This window comes from Mirounga leonina, unplaced genomic scaffold (assembly GCF_011800145.1).
Source record: "Mirounga leonina isolate KUSES-001 unplaced genomic scaffold, KU_Mleo_1.0 Mir_125, whole genome shotgun sequence".
Taxonomy (NCBI): domain Eukaryota; kingdom Metazoa; phylum Chordata; class Mammalia; order Carnivora; family Phocidae; genus Mirounga; species Mirounga leonina.
Genome location: NW_023270305.1, coordinates 16,556,366 through 16,572,021, shown reverse-complemented (window position 1 = coordinate 16,572,021; position 15,656 = coordinate 16,556,366). Strand labels below are relative to the sequence as shown.

General features: G+C 45.4%; 1 protein-coding gene across 1 annotated transcript in view; it reads left to right on the top strand.

Moving 5' to 3' along the window:
* ALK (ALK receptor tyrosine kinase) overlaps window positions 1-15,656 on the top strand; it is a 687,757-nt gene that overhangs the window by 203,846 nt on the left and 468,255 nt on the right. Inside the window, exon 3 of the mRNA XM_035000834.1 lies at window positions 8,633-8,797. Within this exon, the coding sequence (XP_034856725.1) occupies window positions 8,633-8,797 (165 nt within the window). The remainder of the gene's footprint in view (window positions 1-8,632; window positions 8,798-15,656) is intronic.

Below are 15,656 nucleotides of genomic sequence, written 5' to 3'. Positions count from 1 at the left end.
AGGGAAATTGGTCTTAAAATGGTAGCGATTGAAGAGTCCTGAGAATCATTTCATTCCACCATTTCATTTTTCAGATGAGGACACCGTGGCCTTGGGAGCTTAAATGATTTGCCTGAAGTCACAGCACAGAGCCAGGGTCTAGATCGCAGCTCTTCTTACTCAAGATCTAGTGTGACTTCACTTCCAAAGGAATGTTAGATCAGCGGGTCGAAAAGCAAAGACTGAATAAGGAGTTCACAAGGCTAGGTAGAGTCCAAGCTTCCTGCCTTCAGTGCTGGGCATGCACCTGTTCAGTTCCCCTCTGCCATGGCTGATCCCTGGGGCCACATGAAGGGCAGCAGCAACAATGACTGCCAAGTTTAACAATAAACTGTGTGCCACTCACAGCCTTGCTGGGGGCTTGATATGCATACTGCATTTAATCCTCCTCACATTCCCCTAGGTGGCCCCTGCTCTAATCCCCATTTGACAGATGAAAGAATTGAGGCACAGAGGGAGTAAATAATTTGCCCCCAGGCATGCAGTGAGTAAAGTGACAGAGCCAAGCTTTCACCTTGAGCAGCCTGATCCCATGCAGCATCTAGGCGCTGAAGTATTCCCCAGACAGCCTGGTGCCCCCTGAGGTTTTGATGTCAAAGAGAGCAAGGTAGAAAGATGCCTGTTCCAGTCAGTGTTCTCTGGGTCCTCCAAGGTCCAGGCGGTCCAATTCATTCTGAGGCTCCTGGTGGTAAATCTAAGGCACAGCGCGACCAAGGTGGAAAGACATGCATGTATAGTCCTTCCTAGTTAAGAAAGCATGCCCGCACTCATTCCCTTATTTGATCACCGCTGCAGGTATTATTATGTTTATCAGCATCATTATTATGATAAATCTCTCATGTTCATACACAAGGAAACCAAGACTCAGGTGGTTAAATGAATTGTCCGAAAGTATAAGGCTGATGGGACCAGAACTTGGAAATTTCCAAGAATTCTCTAGTGGTCTTCCCCTTTGACTCCTAGGCCCCTGCCTGTCCTCCCTTTGCTCTTATCATAGCTTCTGGCCTATGCACAGACCTACTCTCTGGCAGGGAGCTTCCAGCAACCATCAAAAAGCAGCTTGTTGGGGGTGCCTGGGTAGCTCAGTTGGTTAAGCGTCTGCCTTCGAGTCAGGTCGTGATCCCAGGGTCCTGGGATCGAGCCCTGCATCGGGCTCCCTGCTCAGCAGAGAACCTGCTTCTCCCTCTCCCTCTGCCTGCCTCTCTGCCTACTTGGACTCTATCTCTCTGTCAAATAAATAAATAAAATCTTTAAAAAAAAAAAAAAACAGCTTGTTGGCAGGAGAGTACGTCTAGGGTGAGAGAAGCCAGAAAGCCTGACTGGAAGAGATTTGAGCCTTCGAATCATTGGAAGATATTTGAAACCTAGCCATGTATGTTTTTGCTAGCTTATTCCAGAAAAACACAGTCTAAAATTTTGAAAATTTTCCTAATTGTTGAAGGTATTATTTTGGTTTTTTTGTTGTTGTTGTTATAGCTGAGAATAGTAATAATAAATATCATACAGTTAGGAACCAGATTTTACTACCAATTTTGCAACCCACCCACTTTCATCTGTACTAGCTCTGGACCTCGGTTTCTTCGTGCCAGATGGTCCCAGAGGTCCCTCATCACCCAGAAGGTCAATGATTGAGAAGTTTGGAGAATCCCTTGAGAAAAGGAGAGGACTCCACCATGTGCCTCAGGATGGGTGGCAGCCAAGGGAGTTCCCTTGAGCTGTGTACAATCCTTAAGGACTGCCAGGATTTTGAGAATGTTGGTTTCTGGAGCTCTATATAATGAGCTGCAGCTTCAAACATGAAGCTCTATTATATGACGTCTAAAGGCCACTTGTAAGAGAATTGTCACATGTACATGATACTTCATGTGGTTCTTTGTTGAATACACAAACCAGGCTTATCAGGACTCCTCCGTCATCTGTCTATGCCATCCTTGAAGCAATCTAGACACTCGGCTTAACCATGCCAGTAAGCCACGCCTGAGGAAGTGGGGGCTGGTGATTCAGTAAGTCTGACATTGAGCCTGGCCCGAGCCTGGTGCTGTCCAGAGAGGATGATACTCGAAAAGGCCTCCACAGCCAGGAGAAGTGCCCTGCACACTGTGCGGGAAGGACCCTTGGACCAGCCACATGACCCTCGGGTAGTCTTTTCCCTTGCCTTGGTGTTGGTTTTTTCACCTGTCCAGTGGGAGAAGCAGTTGACCTCAAATGTCGTTTCAAGTCCTGATAGCTTTTAACTCTGTGAATATCACCTCGCGGTGGACATGCCAACCTTAACATGGGACAACATAAACCAAGGAAATGGTCACCTGCCATCAGGTAAAATGGCTCACATAAATACGATTTCTCATAGTAAATAAGAAACTGTGTTCAGAAAGGGCATGGCGGTGCAAATTCTGAATCAGCTAATGTGTGTTGGGAATTTCTCCATTGCAGGCACCTGCATCACTTCATTGAGTCCTTCTAGCAGTTCTGGGAAGTTAGTCTGATCACTGAGATGGCTGATGCTCAGAGAGAGGGAGAGAGTGCCCTGTACTGCACATCTGGCAGGTGGTGTAACTGGAGTCAAATCTCAGGTCTTGTGCTCTGTCCCTGAGAAACAATCCTGATGATATTAAGGTTACTTAATGAATAAGACCTATGGGCATAGATACATAGGAGAAGATTGTAGGGCTGGGTGGGACCGCAGAGATCACCATTCAACAAGTGAGGATTATTAGGTCCAACATCAAGGCCATCATGCATCCTGACAGTCAAACAGGAAAATAACCCCCCAAAACAAAATCACAGTCATGTTGCCATATTTTAAACTATCAGCCAACCTGATGATTTGTTTTTAGATGCAGATTCCATGGCTGAGTATCCAGTTGGATAAACTCTCTCATGGGCCCCTGATGGCCATAGAAACCTTGCCCATCCCACCCTCAGCTCCCTCAACTGTGACCCCTAGCCCTAACCAAGAAACACAGCCAATATTCCAGAAGATGTTAGGAAACCTAGATGGGAAGTTTGAACCCCAGTCCTTATTGCATGTGTAGCCTTGGCTTCCTGAGTCAACACACCTATGGGGGTTAAGACTTGGATCTTAGAGATATGAACTCTGACTCAGTCCTCACTAAGGGCATCCAAGTTCCAACTCCTTCAAGGGCAGCTCAGATGCTCTTGGCCCTGCTTGTCTTACCACGGGTCCAGTTCCTGACCTGCCTCACTGCAGGTCTTGACCCTTACTGGTGTCCATGGCTCTGAATGAGGGCAGCTATTTCTGCTGCCTTTTTAGTCCACAGTTCCCTGTTTGTGAGATACTGACATCAAAGTCTCAGGGTCTCAGGAAGGAAGCAGGTCAATGAAAGCCCACTCAGTCACTTCATATCTAACTTAGCTGTAACTTCACTGCTCTAAGCCCAGGGTCTTCATCTGTTAAGTGAGGGTAAGAATCCTGCCTACTTCATAGGAATCAAATAAGGTAACGATGTAAGGGGCCTGACAAACTGTGTCTGAGCACAGCAAGCCCTCAGTAAATATTGTAAATTATGAAAATACTTCCCATGGGCCTTCACGGAGGTCCTCCCCTCAGGGATCCTCTATAAACGCATACCCAGTGCTACCACAGCCAAGAACATAAGTCGTCTGACCCCAGGCTTATTTCTGAAACACTCATGATAAGAGAAAAAAGGAAAGAAGGGTGGAATATCATAGGATTGATAAACATGGCGTTCTTCTCTTTTTTATGACTCTGCTCTTCACTCTGCAATGTTTGTTTCTAAACCTCATGGTGGGCTGACACTGAGAGACATCAGCCAGTGGGTTCCTGTGGATCTGCCCCAGGACAGCGGCCCGTAAGGATCCTGGACACCAGCCAGCCTTGGAAAGAAAGTCTAAAGAACTAGAGGCTGCTGGTCCCCTCACTTGAAACTGACTCGAGGTGACCAAGGAAACTAGTGGGAGATCTCTGGGTTTCCAGGGTCAGGGTCAAGGAGGCACAAAAGGCCTTGATCCAAAGGAGCTTTTTGGAACCTGAAGTGAGTCTGGATCAGTCTACAAAGGAGGACTGTTGGATTTTCTAAGCCTACCCCACGGAAGACCTGAGTGTCCAAAGGACATCATGTCTCCCTATCACCTTTATGTGGCATTGTAGATGGTGCCTGGAACTTTCATGGCATCTCCTTTATGCAGCTCAGCCTGGGAAGACCCCCATCTCTGCTGATTAGCCAAGGTGGCTTCCTTGGCGCCGGCCTTAGCATGACTGCTTGGGTGGTCTCACACATTCCTAGAGGCTAGATGTCCCCCCTCAGACTCAGTGTGTGGTCATGGCCAACTCCTCTGCAGCCAAGGGCATTTGATAAGGGAACTGGGCATCCCTCCGGGCAGGGCCACCACAGGGAGTTCTGATCTGTTTCTGTAACCTTCTTCTGAATGGCTGCCTTTTAGACTAGAACAGTGCCTTAAAGCTAACTGTTAATGAATTCAGTTTTTGAAATGTGACTCATACCCTGGAAGGTTTCAGAATATAGGTACAAACTGATAAAAATTCATGAACACACACATACATTCACACTTACTCATCCAGGAAGAGTCTTACCTGAGCTTTTCTTCTTAATTCTTTGAGGATCTTGAGGTAAACTGAGTCCCCATTGAGTGTGATGCACTTTCATCTCACTTCATGGGGAATCTGCTTCTGGGGGTGACAACAAACCCCCATTCAGAGGTAGGCAGAGTGAAAATGACTGATGGTCTGTAGGTTTGATTGCATTTGCCCTGTAGAATCACCGACCTTCAGAGCCGGAGGGCAGAATAGAAGATATATTTCTTTCGTTTTCTTCAAATGCATAAAACTAGGCATGGAGAGGCGAGCAGACTTGCTGGGGTCTCTCAGCTGCTACGTGCAGGACCCAGCCTGGAAACATCCTCACTGCTCTACCTCCACAGCTCTTGATATCCCTTCTCAGCAGGAAAACTGTTTACAGAAGATTCCATTACCTTAACCTTCTTTCATGATTCAAGTAACTAGAAAGTGAGTAGCAATGATCAGGTTCTGGAAAGTATGTCTTTTTCTCATTAATGTTTTTCCTCATTGTTTTTCATTGCTCATTCCACTATGTGACCAGCAGGTTCTGGAAAGTACGTCTTTCTCATTGCTGTTTTTCCTCGTTGTTTTTCATTGCTCATTCCACTATGTGATAAGCAGGTTCTGGAAAATATGTCTTTTTCTCATTGCTGTTTTTCAATGGTTAGATTCTCCTGGGTCCTGATAGGTAAAATAAGGTTGAGATCTCTGGATTTTTTTGAAGGTCATGGTCACTTTGCCAAATAGGCCTGACAGAGAGGAAATCTAGATCTGTTGCCTTAGGGTAGAGGACAAGCTGTTGCAGATATGAAGAGGCTGCAGACTTTGGGTCTAATAATAACTAAAATATAACACTTCACAGGTGTCTTATATATTATTTAATTTACTCGGTTGGCCCTGGATTGAGATTTTGAAACTGTGGAGGTGTGATGAAAAATGCCTGGATCTTCATCATTATCCAGCTTTGGGTCACATTCTGGTTCTGCCTTAGGCTGATCCTTTGATCTTTGGGCAAGTAGAGTAAACTTTCTGAGCCTCTATTTTCTCATCTGTAGAGAGAATCCATCATCTACTTTTCGGTGTGTTTCTGTAGATTAAATGTAGTGACACAAGAAGAACACCTCGCAGTCTCTGGAGACAGCTGGGACTCAGTGAATATAATTCCCCACGCCTTCCCTTGGGTGTGGACCTGGCTCTGCTGTTGGATTGCTTAAAGCTGACCCCTTCACTGACACCCTGGATCCCTCTGAGTCCTGTCTGTAAAACAGATTCGGTAGTCCTTATCCTACAAGGCCTGGGTAGAGGACGGTTAAGGAGAAAGATGCAAGAAGCATCCTAGTTCTCCAACTTCAGAACACGCCCTGAGGAACATGATCCTTAACCTGGTGGTTTTACAGATGACGAGTCCCAGGTGTTATTTCTTGAAAGGACTGGGGCTAGTGCAGGAAATTAATTATGGGAAATTAAATTGGAATATAGGAAAGCCCAATTCAGTTTCACCCACAATGAACAGTAATGTTAACTTCCTTTCTATTTAAAACCAAAGAGTGTGGCTTTGACAGCTAAAGGGAGGCTGCCTCAGAGCCAGAGTTTCAAAATGAACCTGTTTGATAATTGGAGCACGTGTCTAGCTTATGTCACTAGGCAGGGTTTGGTCCAAACACGGCCAGTTCTCCAACTGTTCAGAGTCAAAGATCCCAGGATGGATGATGCTTGATGCTGGGTTTCTGTGGTCTGTTCATCTAATATGCGCCAGACAGTGTCTGACCTTGCATGCCACACCTCTGTCCCAGATAGAGATAGGATGACTTTAATTGGAGGAGAAAAATCAAGATAGAGGATGGGCCGTAGACGTGGAAGCTTTGGGAAAGTCACCTTTGTCGGTGTAGAATGGGGACAGCCAATACCTTTCTCTCCAATCTTTTGACTTGATCATTAGCTAATATGGATGGATCCTTTTGACCCTCTTCAGAAGAGCCAAGGTTAGTGGCTACACTTTTCATTATAATTGTTGTGCTACAAAGTACAAAATGCTGGATCAGTTTTCTCCTTGCATTCTGCAGTCAAAACCAGGTGGCTGGCAAGTACTAAGTCTTGAAGAGTAAGGCAGCCTACAATTCATGGATACAGCAGCAGCTCAGCCCCCAGGGGAAGGTAGAAAGTCTTCAAAGCTGATAAAATATGTAGGCAGCAAGTGGCACATCAACTCAAACAGGGCTAGCTCTGCTCATTTCAGCTTGCCATTAGAAAGGTGAATTGTCTGCATTGTGAAAGGGCGAGTGGTATTAACCTTAGGACCAGAAAGATGGCGGCTCGTGGAAAGCAGCTGGTACATAAGCCTCTACAGGCTGAGAAGCAGAAAGATACTTAATAGAAGTGTAATTGGAGGATTCACTCCCCACCACCACCACCTAAACTGAGTTTGGCTAGTGTCAATGGGAATTATTTTACTCCCACTCTGGGGCAGGGCTTAGCTGACTATGTGTGTGACTAAGGGACCACCCAGTGACGACCGGCTGCCTGCACTAGAATTGACCCCACTTTTCCTCTGTCTTCAGAAATTCTAAACAGCAGGCTCATCTTGGAGGTCAAGGTAGCAATAGCCCCAGAAGCAGCTGTTAAAATGCAAAATGGTAATTGGGAGTTAGCACCCAGTAGCACCACCCTGCAGACTGATTTATCAAATTCGCTGTAACCCTTCTGAGAACAAGGACTTAGGAATCTTTAAGAAGTCAAATCAGGAAGGAGCTTTAGAAAACATCTAGTCTAGGTCTCATTTTGTAATTGAGGAACTTGAGGCCCAGAGAGGTTAAGTGTCTTGTTCAAGGGAACCAGCACATCGGTGGTAGAGCTGGAGTTGGAACCCAGGCCTCACTGGGCATCTATTTTCCCCGTCACCTGGTCTAAACCCCTGTTTCGCAGCTGAGGGCACCAAGTGCCACATGTGAGGAGAGACTGTCCGAGCCTGGACACCAACCAAAGTCCCCATCTGCTAGTCCAGTGGTCTGTCCTTCATATCACATTCTCCTTTTCTTCACATCCCCATGGCTGAGGGGAAAAAATGAAGTAAAATGTAGATGAATAACTTGCACTTTGGCACACATTTCACTTACCCATCAGTGAGCTTTGGGCCCCTACAGGGTACAAAGCACTTCAGCCACTTTGGGTAATGCACACTGAGGAAGGGGAAGGAGAAGGTGAGGGTATCTTAAAATTAGGGCAAACATGGAATGGTTTGGACACAAGTAGCCTGAGTCAAAGGTCATAAAAAGTCCCAGGGCACAGCCTCCTCCTGCCCCCTCGCTCCCCTTTACCCAGTAACCTTGCCCGCCCTTCCTCAAGAGACAATAAGTCCAGACTAGCTGTCCTACCCTTGGCCATCTTGTGTGGAGGGGGCCGAAGTATAGATGGTTGGCTGGCAGCCAGGGCTGGGAGTAAGGCCTGAGTGAGTTCCCTTTGGCCTTCTCTTCTCAGGTAGGGCAGAACCTCGCCAGGATTTTTCCTGAGCATCTACTGTAGACAGGCTCATGTACACAGATAGCACATTATCCTACTAGCTCGTACAGCGATCTCTAGAGGTAGGTGTTATCATCCCCAATGTACAGGTGAGGAAATTTGGGGCCCCACAGGCTGATTTTCTCAACCCAGACTTAGAGGCAGACCTATCTGGTTGCAAAGCCAACATCCAGCCATGTGGCCTCAGACCCTCTCATATCACCAGGCAACATTCCACGATGCAGAGCTTCTCCAAGACCCACCTGTTAGCTCTTTTTTCACCTGCCTTCTCTGAAGATACCTCCCTTAACCTGAATTATACAAGGAACTCCTTTTTTTTTTTTCCCCCTCTCTCTCTCGGTACCCTTTTAAGCCATATGGAGCCGAGCCAGCTGTGAACCTGACCGCCGGACGCCCCAGATAGAGTGCGGGCTGTGGATGAGATAAAGGCCTCCCTCCTGGAGCGGAGGGGTGGTGGGGCTGGAAGGTCTCCTTGGGGAGACAGTTTGCCCTACTGACCACTGGCTGTCCTTGCAGGTCTGGAGTGCAGCTTCGACTTCCCCTGCGAGCTGGAGTACTCCCCACCCCTTCACGACCTTGGCAACCAGAGCTGGTCCTGGCGCCGCGTCCCTTCTGAGGAGGCCTCCCAGATGGACCTGTTGGACGGGCCCGAGACAGAGCACTCCAAGGAGATGCCCCGAGGTAAGTGTAGGGGCCGCCGCAGAGTGTCCCGGCCGGGCCAGGATGGGGCTTGGATGTCCATTTCTGTTAGCAGGTTTGAGGCTTCCCTGGCTCTGCTCTCACCTGTTTCCTTTGAAACCTGCTTCTAATACCTGTGCCATCCATAGGATTCAAGGATCAAGCCGGCCTTTTACTCTCTCACCAAGAGAAGGAAATAGGATTTTATAACTCTTTTTCACACAGATGTAGGAGAAAGTGCTGATCTGTTTGTGAGGAATAGAGTTGCCAGGACACCCAGTTAAATTTGAGTTTCCGGTGAACAATGAATGGTTTCTTAGTATATCTCATGCAATCGTTGGGGCATACTTACACTTTAAAAATTGTTCCAATTTCTAATTATATTAAAAAATTCAAATGTAATTGAGGGCCCTCCCTTTTTACTTGCTACATCTGGCATTTCTAATTCGGAATGTATGGTGTAACTGTGTTAAATGTTCATTTCAAAGCCATTAATGAATATTCAGGCTGTGTTGTAGCTTTGCAAGTTGCTTCCAGTAGTTCTGAGCTATTAATGAACATCCCTTTCTGAATTATTAGGGATGGGAGAAGGTAGGACGGGGTAAGTTGTGGGTACTTGTTAAGTATTTGCTGAGTTTTTAGAGATGGAGGTGGAGACACTAAGCCCTAGTCCTGCCTTCAGGTCTCACTTTGGCAAATCTTAGAGCTCCACATTCCTTGGATCCAGGAAACTCTACTTATCCAGAATCGACAGCCTATGTTTCTGATTCATAGTAAGAAATAACCACTGGTGCGTTGATGGACTTACAGAACATTCAGAGTCATACTTTCATTTTGCAAAGCCCTTCCACCTACACTGTCTCATTTGATTCCAATGTTGTGAGAGGCAGGCCAGATGAGAAGGCAGGGGCTCAGAAAGGGGAAGCGACTTGCTAAAGATCACACAGCTGGTCCATGCTGGTCCAGGTCTGGATGTCCGGTGATGAGTGCTAGACAAGGACACTTTCTACCGCATTGTGTTTCTGTCTTTGCAGCTAAAGCTACTGCGAGAGCCTACCCTGGGCCCGGGTCTAAGGGGCAATGATCTCAGGCTCATGCTACTGTGAACCTAATGGGGACAGAGCTCAATTAAGTTCTGGGGGAGTTTGGAAGTGGCATGGAAATAGCTGATGCCCTCAGGCTGCTATAGTAGCCTCAAACCCTGAACTGGGAGACGCTCTTCCTTTCTACACACTCTCCCAGGCTGACCTTTTTTTCTGTTTTTATGACTCTTTTCAAATTGCTTGACCTTGATTTATATTTTAAGCTGCTTTCACCTGGTTACTGATGCATATTGCCCAGGGTAGGGGTCATGGTGTTGTGTAGGTGAGTGGCTCTTAACCCTGTAGTGCATCTGAATCTTCGGAGAGCTTATACAAAGTAGTGCCTAGACCCCACAGTCTGTGATTCTGATTTGAAGGATCTGAGATGAACCCTGGAAATCTGTATATTTTTAAATTTTATTATAAAATCTAGCATGTGCAACAAAGTAGAACATGTGTGCATGGATTGATGATCACAGTGAAATCAACACTGTGCTCTCAGCACCAAGCGTAAGAATTTGAATGTTGTCAGTCCATTTACAGCCTCTTCTGTCACCCTTCTAGAGCCAGAATCTCTCCCTTCCCTCAGAGGTAACCACTATCCTATTTTGCGTTCATTGTTCATTTGCTTTTCCTTATGACCTACCACTTATGCATGTAGCCCCAAACAACGTATCGATTAGGTTTGTAACCTATTACATAAATGAGATAATGTTGCTGTTTTGTGATTTGTCCATTTTGATGCTCGTAGCTGTGGTTCTTTTGGTTTTCAATCACTGCATGGAAGTACCACAATTTATCTCTTCTACTGTCCTTAGACATTTGGGTTGTTTCTATGGTTTTGCTATTACCAGCAGCACTCCTGTAAGCATTTTTGCACACGCCTCTTGGCACATGTGCGTGCCCAAGAGTTTCCCTAAAGCAGAGAGGAGGAGTGGAATCGCTGGGACATGGGGTGCAGCTTCCATTTCGATAGATAGTGCCGACCTATTTTCCCAAGTGGTGGTACCAAATTATACCCCCACTAGTGAGGTGTTAGTATTCCTCCCCAGGACTTTACATCCTCACCTGTCCCTGATATTGTCAGACTTGGTCATTTTTGTCCAGCTGGTGGATGCAATCCAGTATTTCTTCAGAGCTGTAATTTCCATGAGACTCTCTCTCTCCCTCCTTTTTTTTTTTTTTTTTTTTTAATGTTTGTAGAAGCTTCTCAGGTGATGCTGAGGCAGAGCTAGGTTTGTTATACTCTTGATGCAGACCCCCTTTCAGACTTACTCGCATTCACCCATCCCTAGGGATGGTTCTAGAGCCTCCTCCCCAGCCTCTAGAAGCGGTCCTAGCAAGACCTGCACTTTTGGTCCTTGTAGGTTTTTTATTTGATGACTATTGAATTGTGAGCACGTCTCAGTGAGATCAGGAGAGAGGGACAAGTAGCAGTTGTTCTCAGACTTTGTAGGAGTCAGACTCAGTACATTTGAAAGTTGGTGCTTTTTAAGTTTTTAAGCAATTTTTAGAAGAGCGCCAAAAGATTGCACATTGCCACTCTCTGACCTGTTTCTCTTCCTTGATCTGCTATCTTGTGATCTCTGGCATCTGCATGATACCCCAAGTACTAGGAGAAAAACAAAAAGAAGAAGAACAGGAGAGAATTAAAAAATAAGCACTCATTCCTCAATGTTCCCAAATGTGGAAATATATCAGTGCCTTTAGTTTTTATAGCTGCGTCCCAAGGGCCAGTACCCACACTGAATACAGACCTTTTTCCATTATTAAATCAGTCAGGATTGGAATAGTCATATTTTAGTGAGTACTGCCAGCTTCCGTGTGTCTGAAAAACACTCTTCCTAGCATGGTAGCATGCATCACTAAGAACGATGATGTGCACAGCCATGACCAAACCACTGCCCATACACCAGTCCACCTCATCAGGTTCTTCAGTGAACAAACACATCCAAACACAGCTTGAGAGAATCTCACCACTGTCAGAAACCGGTGTTGATTTTTCCTGGGGTCGAATGGAGGGACCTATACTCATATCGGTCTCAGAAACAAGGGAGTAGCCTCCGAGCCTTCCTAGGGACACTTCTAGAATGTCACTGGTAGGTGCTCAGAACCTCTAGTAATGGGCCGCTCATTGCTTTTTGCTTCAAGTGATTATATCACTATCTGAAGTAGAGTTGCTCCTCATGAAGCAAGCTGATGTATTTTAGTGTTTCTTGACTGTCAGGGAAAGAGGTGAAGGTGAAGGGAGAGAAAATGACATGCCCAGTTTGCACTGCGCCAGAGCAAGGGCCTACATCTCAGTCCTAATGGCCAACTCTTTGGAATCTCACTTTCTCTGTCATTTTGGCAGAAAGGATGCTGGTGGTGGAGATAAGGAGTGATGGGGTGCCCTTTAGGGTAGTGTAGTCAATAGGGATTTCTTAAAGCTCAACATTTATTGGTTGGATGGTATTTAGACTCCACTGCAATATTTCTTGTCAGGGGATATAGAAAGACCAGAAAAAGGCAGTGAGATAATACCAATCATAGATAATGAACTGTAAGAGTATAAATTCTGAATGATTTTAATTTATAGCCCCTGTAACTGAGAATAATAAGGAAGATACAATTCAGAGCAGCAAGATAATAAAAAGTGATGATCTTGATGGAACACAATATTATAAATTAATAAAATCTTGAGGAATCATCAGGTTGAGGCATTCTATGACTTTTTAAGAAGTGCCAGGGGCATGTTTGACATCTACTACTTCCGGTTGGTCTTTTGGTATGTGGTCACGTTTTTCTTTTCCAGCAAGACAAGATCTTAGTCTCCAGCATGAACCCTAGCTTTCAAATGGAAAACAGATTAGCAGCTTCACCGCCAAGCTCCTCCACAACCCCCCAGTCATATGCATACCCAGGAAGAATGGGAGGAGAGTCAGCTGGGAGAGGCTGACCCCCTTCCTGTATCAGCTCAACTCTCTTCCAGAGAACTGATTCTCAAATCTTTGTTTGGCTCAGTTTTTGTCTTTCTCTAACCGACTTATTTGGCTTAGCATTATACTCTCTAGCCATATAATTTTACTCATATGTGGAGTTTAAGTAAAAAAGAGAGAGAGAGAAACCAAGAAACAGACTCTTAACTATAGAGAACAAACTGATGGTTACTAGAGGGGAGGTGGGTGGGGCGATGGGTGAAACAGATGATGGGGGTGAAGGAGGACACTTGCTGTGATGAGCATGGGGTCTGATGTGGCAGTGCTGAATCACTATATAGTACACCTGAAACTAATGGAACGCTGTATGTTAACTATACTGGCACAAAAAAAAAAAAAGAAGAAGAAGGCTTGGTTTTCAAAAGGCTGAGAAGCACTGTCCTAGAGTTCTGGAATGGCTAATGATGCGGCTACGACGACAAGGGTATTACAAAGTGGGGTCCATTCAGCCTTTCGGTCCACTTCTGTTGTACCCTTGTGCATTAGTTTTTTGTAGCTGCTGTAACAAATAAGCACACACTGGGTGGCTTAAAATAACATAAATTGATTTTATCCCAGTTCCAGAAGCTAGCATTCTGAAATCAAGGTGTGATCAGGGTTGGTACGTTCTGGAGACTCTGTAGGACTATACATCCCATGCCTGGTTGCCTCGCTTCTGGTGGCTGCTGGTATCTCAGTGCTCCTTTGCTTGTAGATGCATCAGTCCAATCCCTGGCTTCAACTCCACATGGCATTCTCCTTGAGTCTCAGATCTGTCTCCTATAGGGACACATGTCACTGGATTTGGGGCCCACCTTAAATGCAGCATGATCTCAAGATCCTTCATTACATTTGCAAAGACCTTGTTTCCAAATAAGATCACTTTCACAAGCACCAGGGATTAGGACTTGTACGTATCTTTTGGGGACCGGATTCAACCTACTACACATTGATTTTTCTTCCCGTGTGTGTGGATTGGCCTGTGGATCCTGTGTGTCTCTCCCTGTGTACTTGTGGGTTCTTAGATCCTTCTGGAAATCAGGTTAGGTGATTTTAGAGGAGCCCAGATTAATGCCAGCATTTCTCCTCTTTCCTTTAATTCCTTCCCCTGCCTCAAGGGTTTGCAACATCCTTAAAAGAGTCTCTGAACAGTTCGCAGATTGACTGCATCCCTGGAAACTGGGCCACATTTTGAGCTGCAGGTGTAAACTTGATGGGCCCTCCGTCTCGGGATACATCGCCCTTTGTACCTGCAGTCACTGGGGGCTGCAGCTGGTGGACTGAGCTGGCTGTAAGTCTCCTGCTCTGCCCTTAACCCTTTGTCGTATTGACAGGTAACTGGAGTGATGAAAGTCTGCCTAGCACTTCCTCCTTCACCCAGTGAAACTCATCGTTAGCCACCCATTTCTGCTCGGGCTTTATTGGCTGACCAAGCGGGACCTCATAAATTAGCCTCTTTGGTGGTGGATACCTACACATGAGTGGGTTTACGGCTCTTTCCGAGAGCAAGGTCCATAGGTGAGGACAGGGTGGAGATGACAGGATAGGCTGTCAGTGAGATCGAGTTGGGAGGAGCTGCGGGGCTGGGACATCATTGACAGCACACCCTGGAAGCACCCTCTGGTCCCCGGCCCGCGCCCGTGCTGTTGCAGAGGTGAGATGCGCTAATGCATGCTTAAGGTCAGCTGCTTCCTGCCCACAGGGTTTAGTGGTCACCTTTAAGGTGATCTGGTTCATGGCAGAGTCAGTAATTGCTCACCTCCCTTTGTATAAGCAGCCTTTAGCGAAGACCTCTGGTTTTCGGGTGTTGATGCTGAGAGGGTGGTTAGGAGAGAAAGGCAAACTGGGACAGAAGAAAAACACGGTGGGAATGACAGATGCACATGCATGCACACACACACACATCCTCTGGGACAGAACAATCTTTTTTTCTTTTCATTTCGTTCAAACGGGATGATCAAAGGGGGACTGTTGATGCCAAGTGTTCTTGGGCTCCAGCCCCCGAGAGCTCCCTTCCTATGCTGCTTGCTCCACTGTGAAGTTACTGTTTTAAGGCAATGATCTCTAAACTTTATTTTATGCCTCATCAGTAAAATATTCCTGAGCATGAACCCCTACTATGTATATAGTCAATATATGCAATATACTCAAGCTAGATGGGTCTCGCTCTGGTGGTCTCTCTGCCTCTTAAGTTTCAAAGACCATTTAGTCTCTTTTCTCAGACTCTACATGGTTTAAAGAAGAAGGAAATCACTTTCTGGGTTGAGTGCAACTAATAGTACACACTCAAGCCTCAAGACTCAGAAGATACCTTTCTCTACAGACCACCTGACAGACTTAAGGAACAGGGTCACAACCAAATTTTTCCTACTGGTTTATCTAAAAAGCTGTCTTGGTGGTGTTTATGATGGTGAAAAACTAGGAATCACTTAAATACTCAAACAATAAGGAATTGGTTAAATAAAATATAGTACACCTAAATATTATGCTGCCATTCCATTGATGCTATGTAAAAATGTTTAAAAAGATGGGAAAGTATTCAAGGCCCATTAAAACCAGGTTAAACAACTTGTTTGATATATCTTATTCCGTAAAAGAGAAACAAAGTTATGTATATACGGAGAAAAGTCTATAAATACCAACACAGTGTAGAAGTTATTTCTAGAAGACTGAATTATCAGTGATTTATATTTTTTTCTGTGTGCTTTGGTATTTTTCCAAACTTGAGTCCATGAGCATACTTTGCTTTTATAATAAGATAAAACATACTATTATATTTTTAATACAAAAATTCTCATTTGAGGCTATGTTCTATTGAATTAT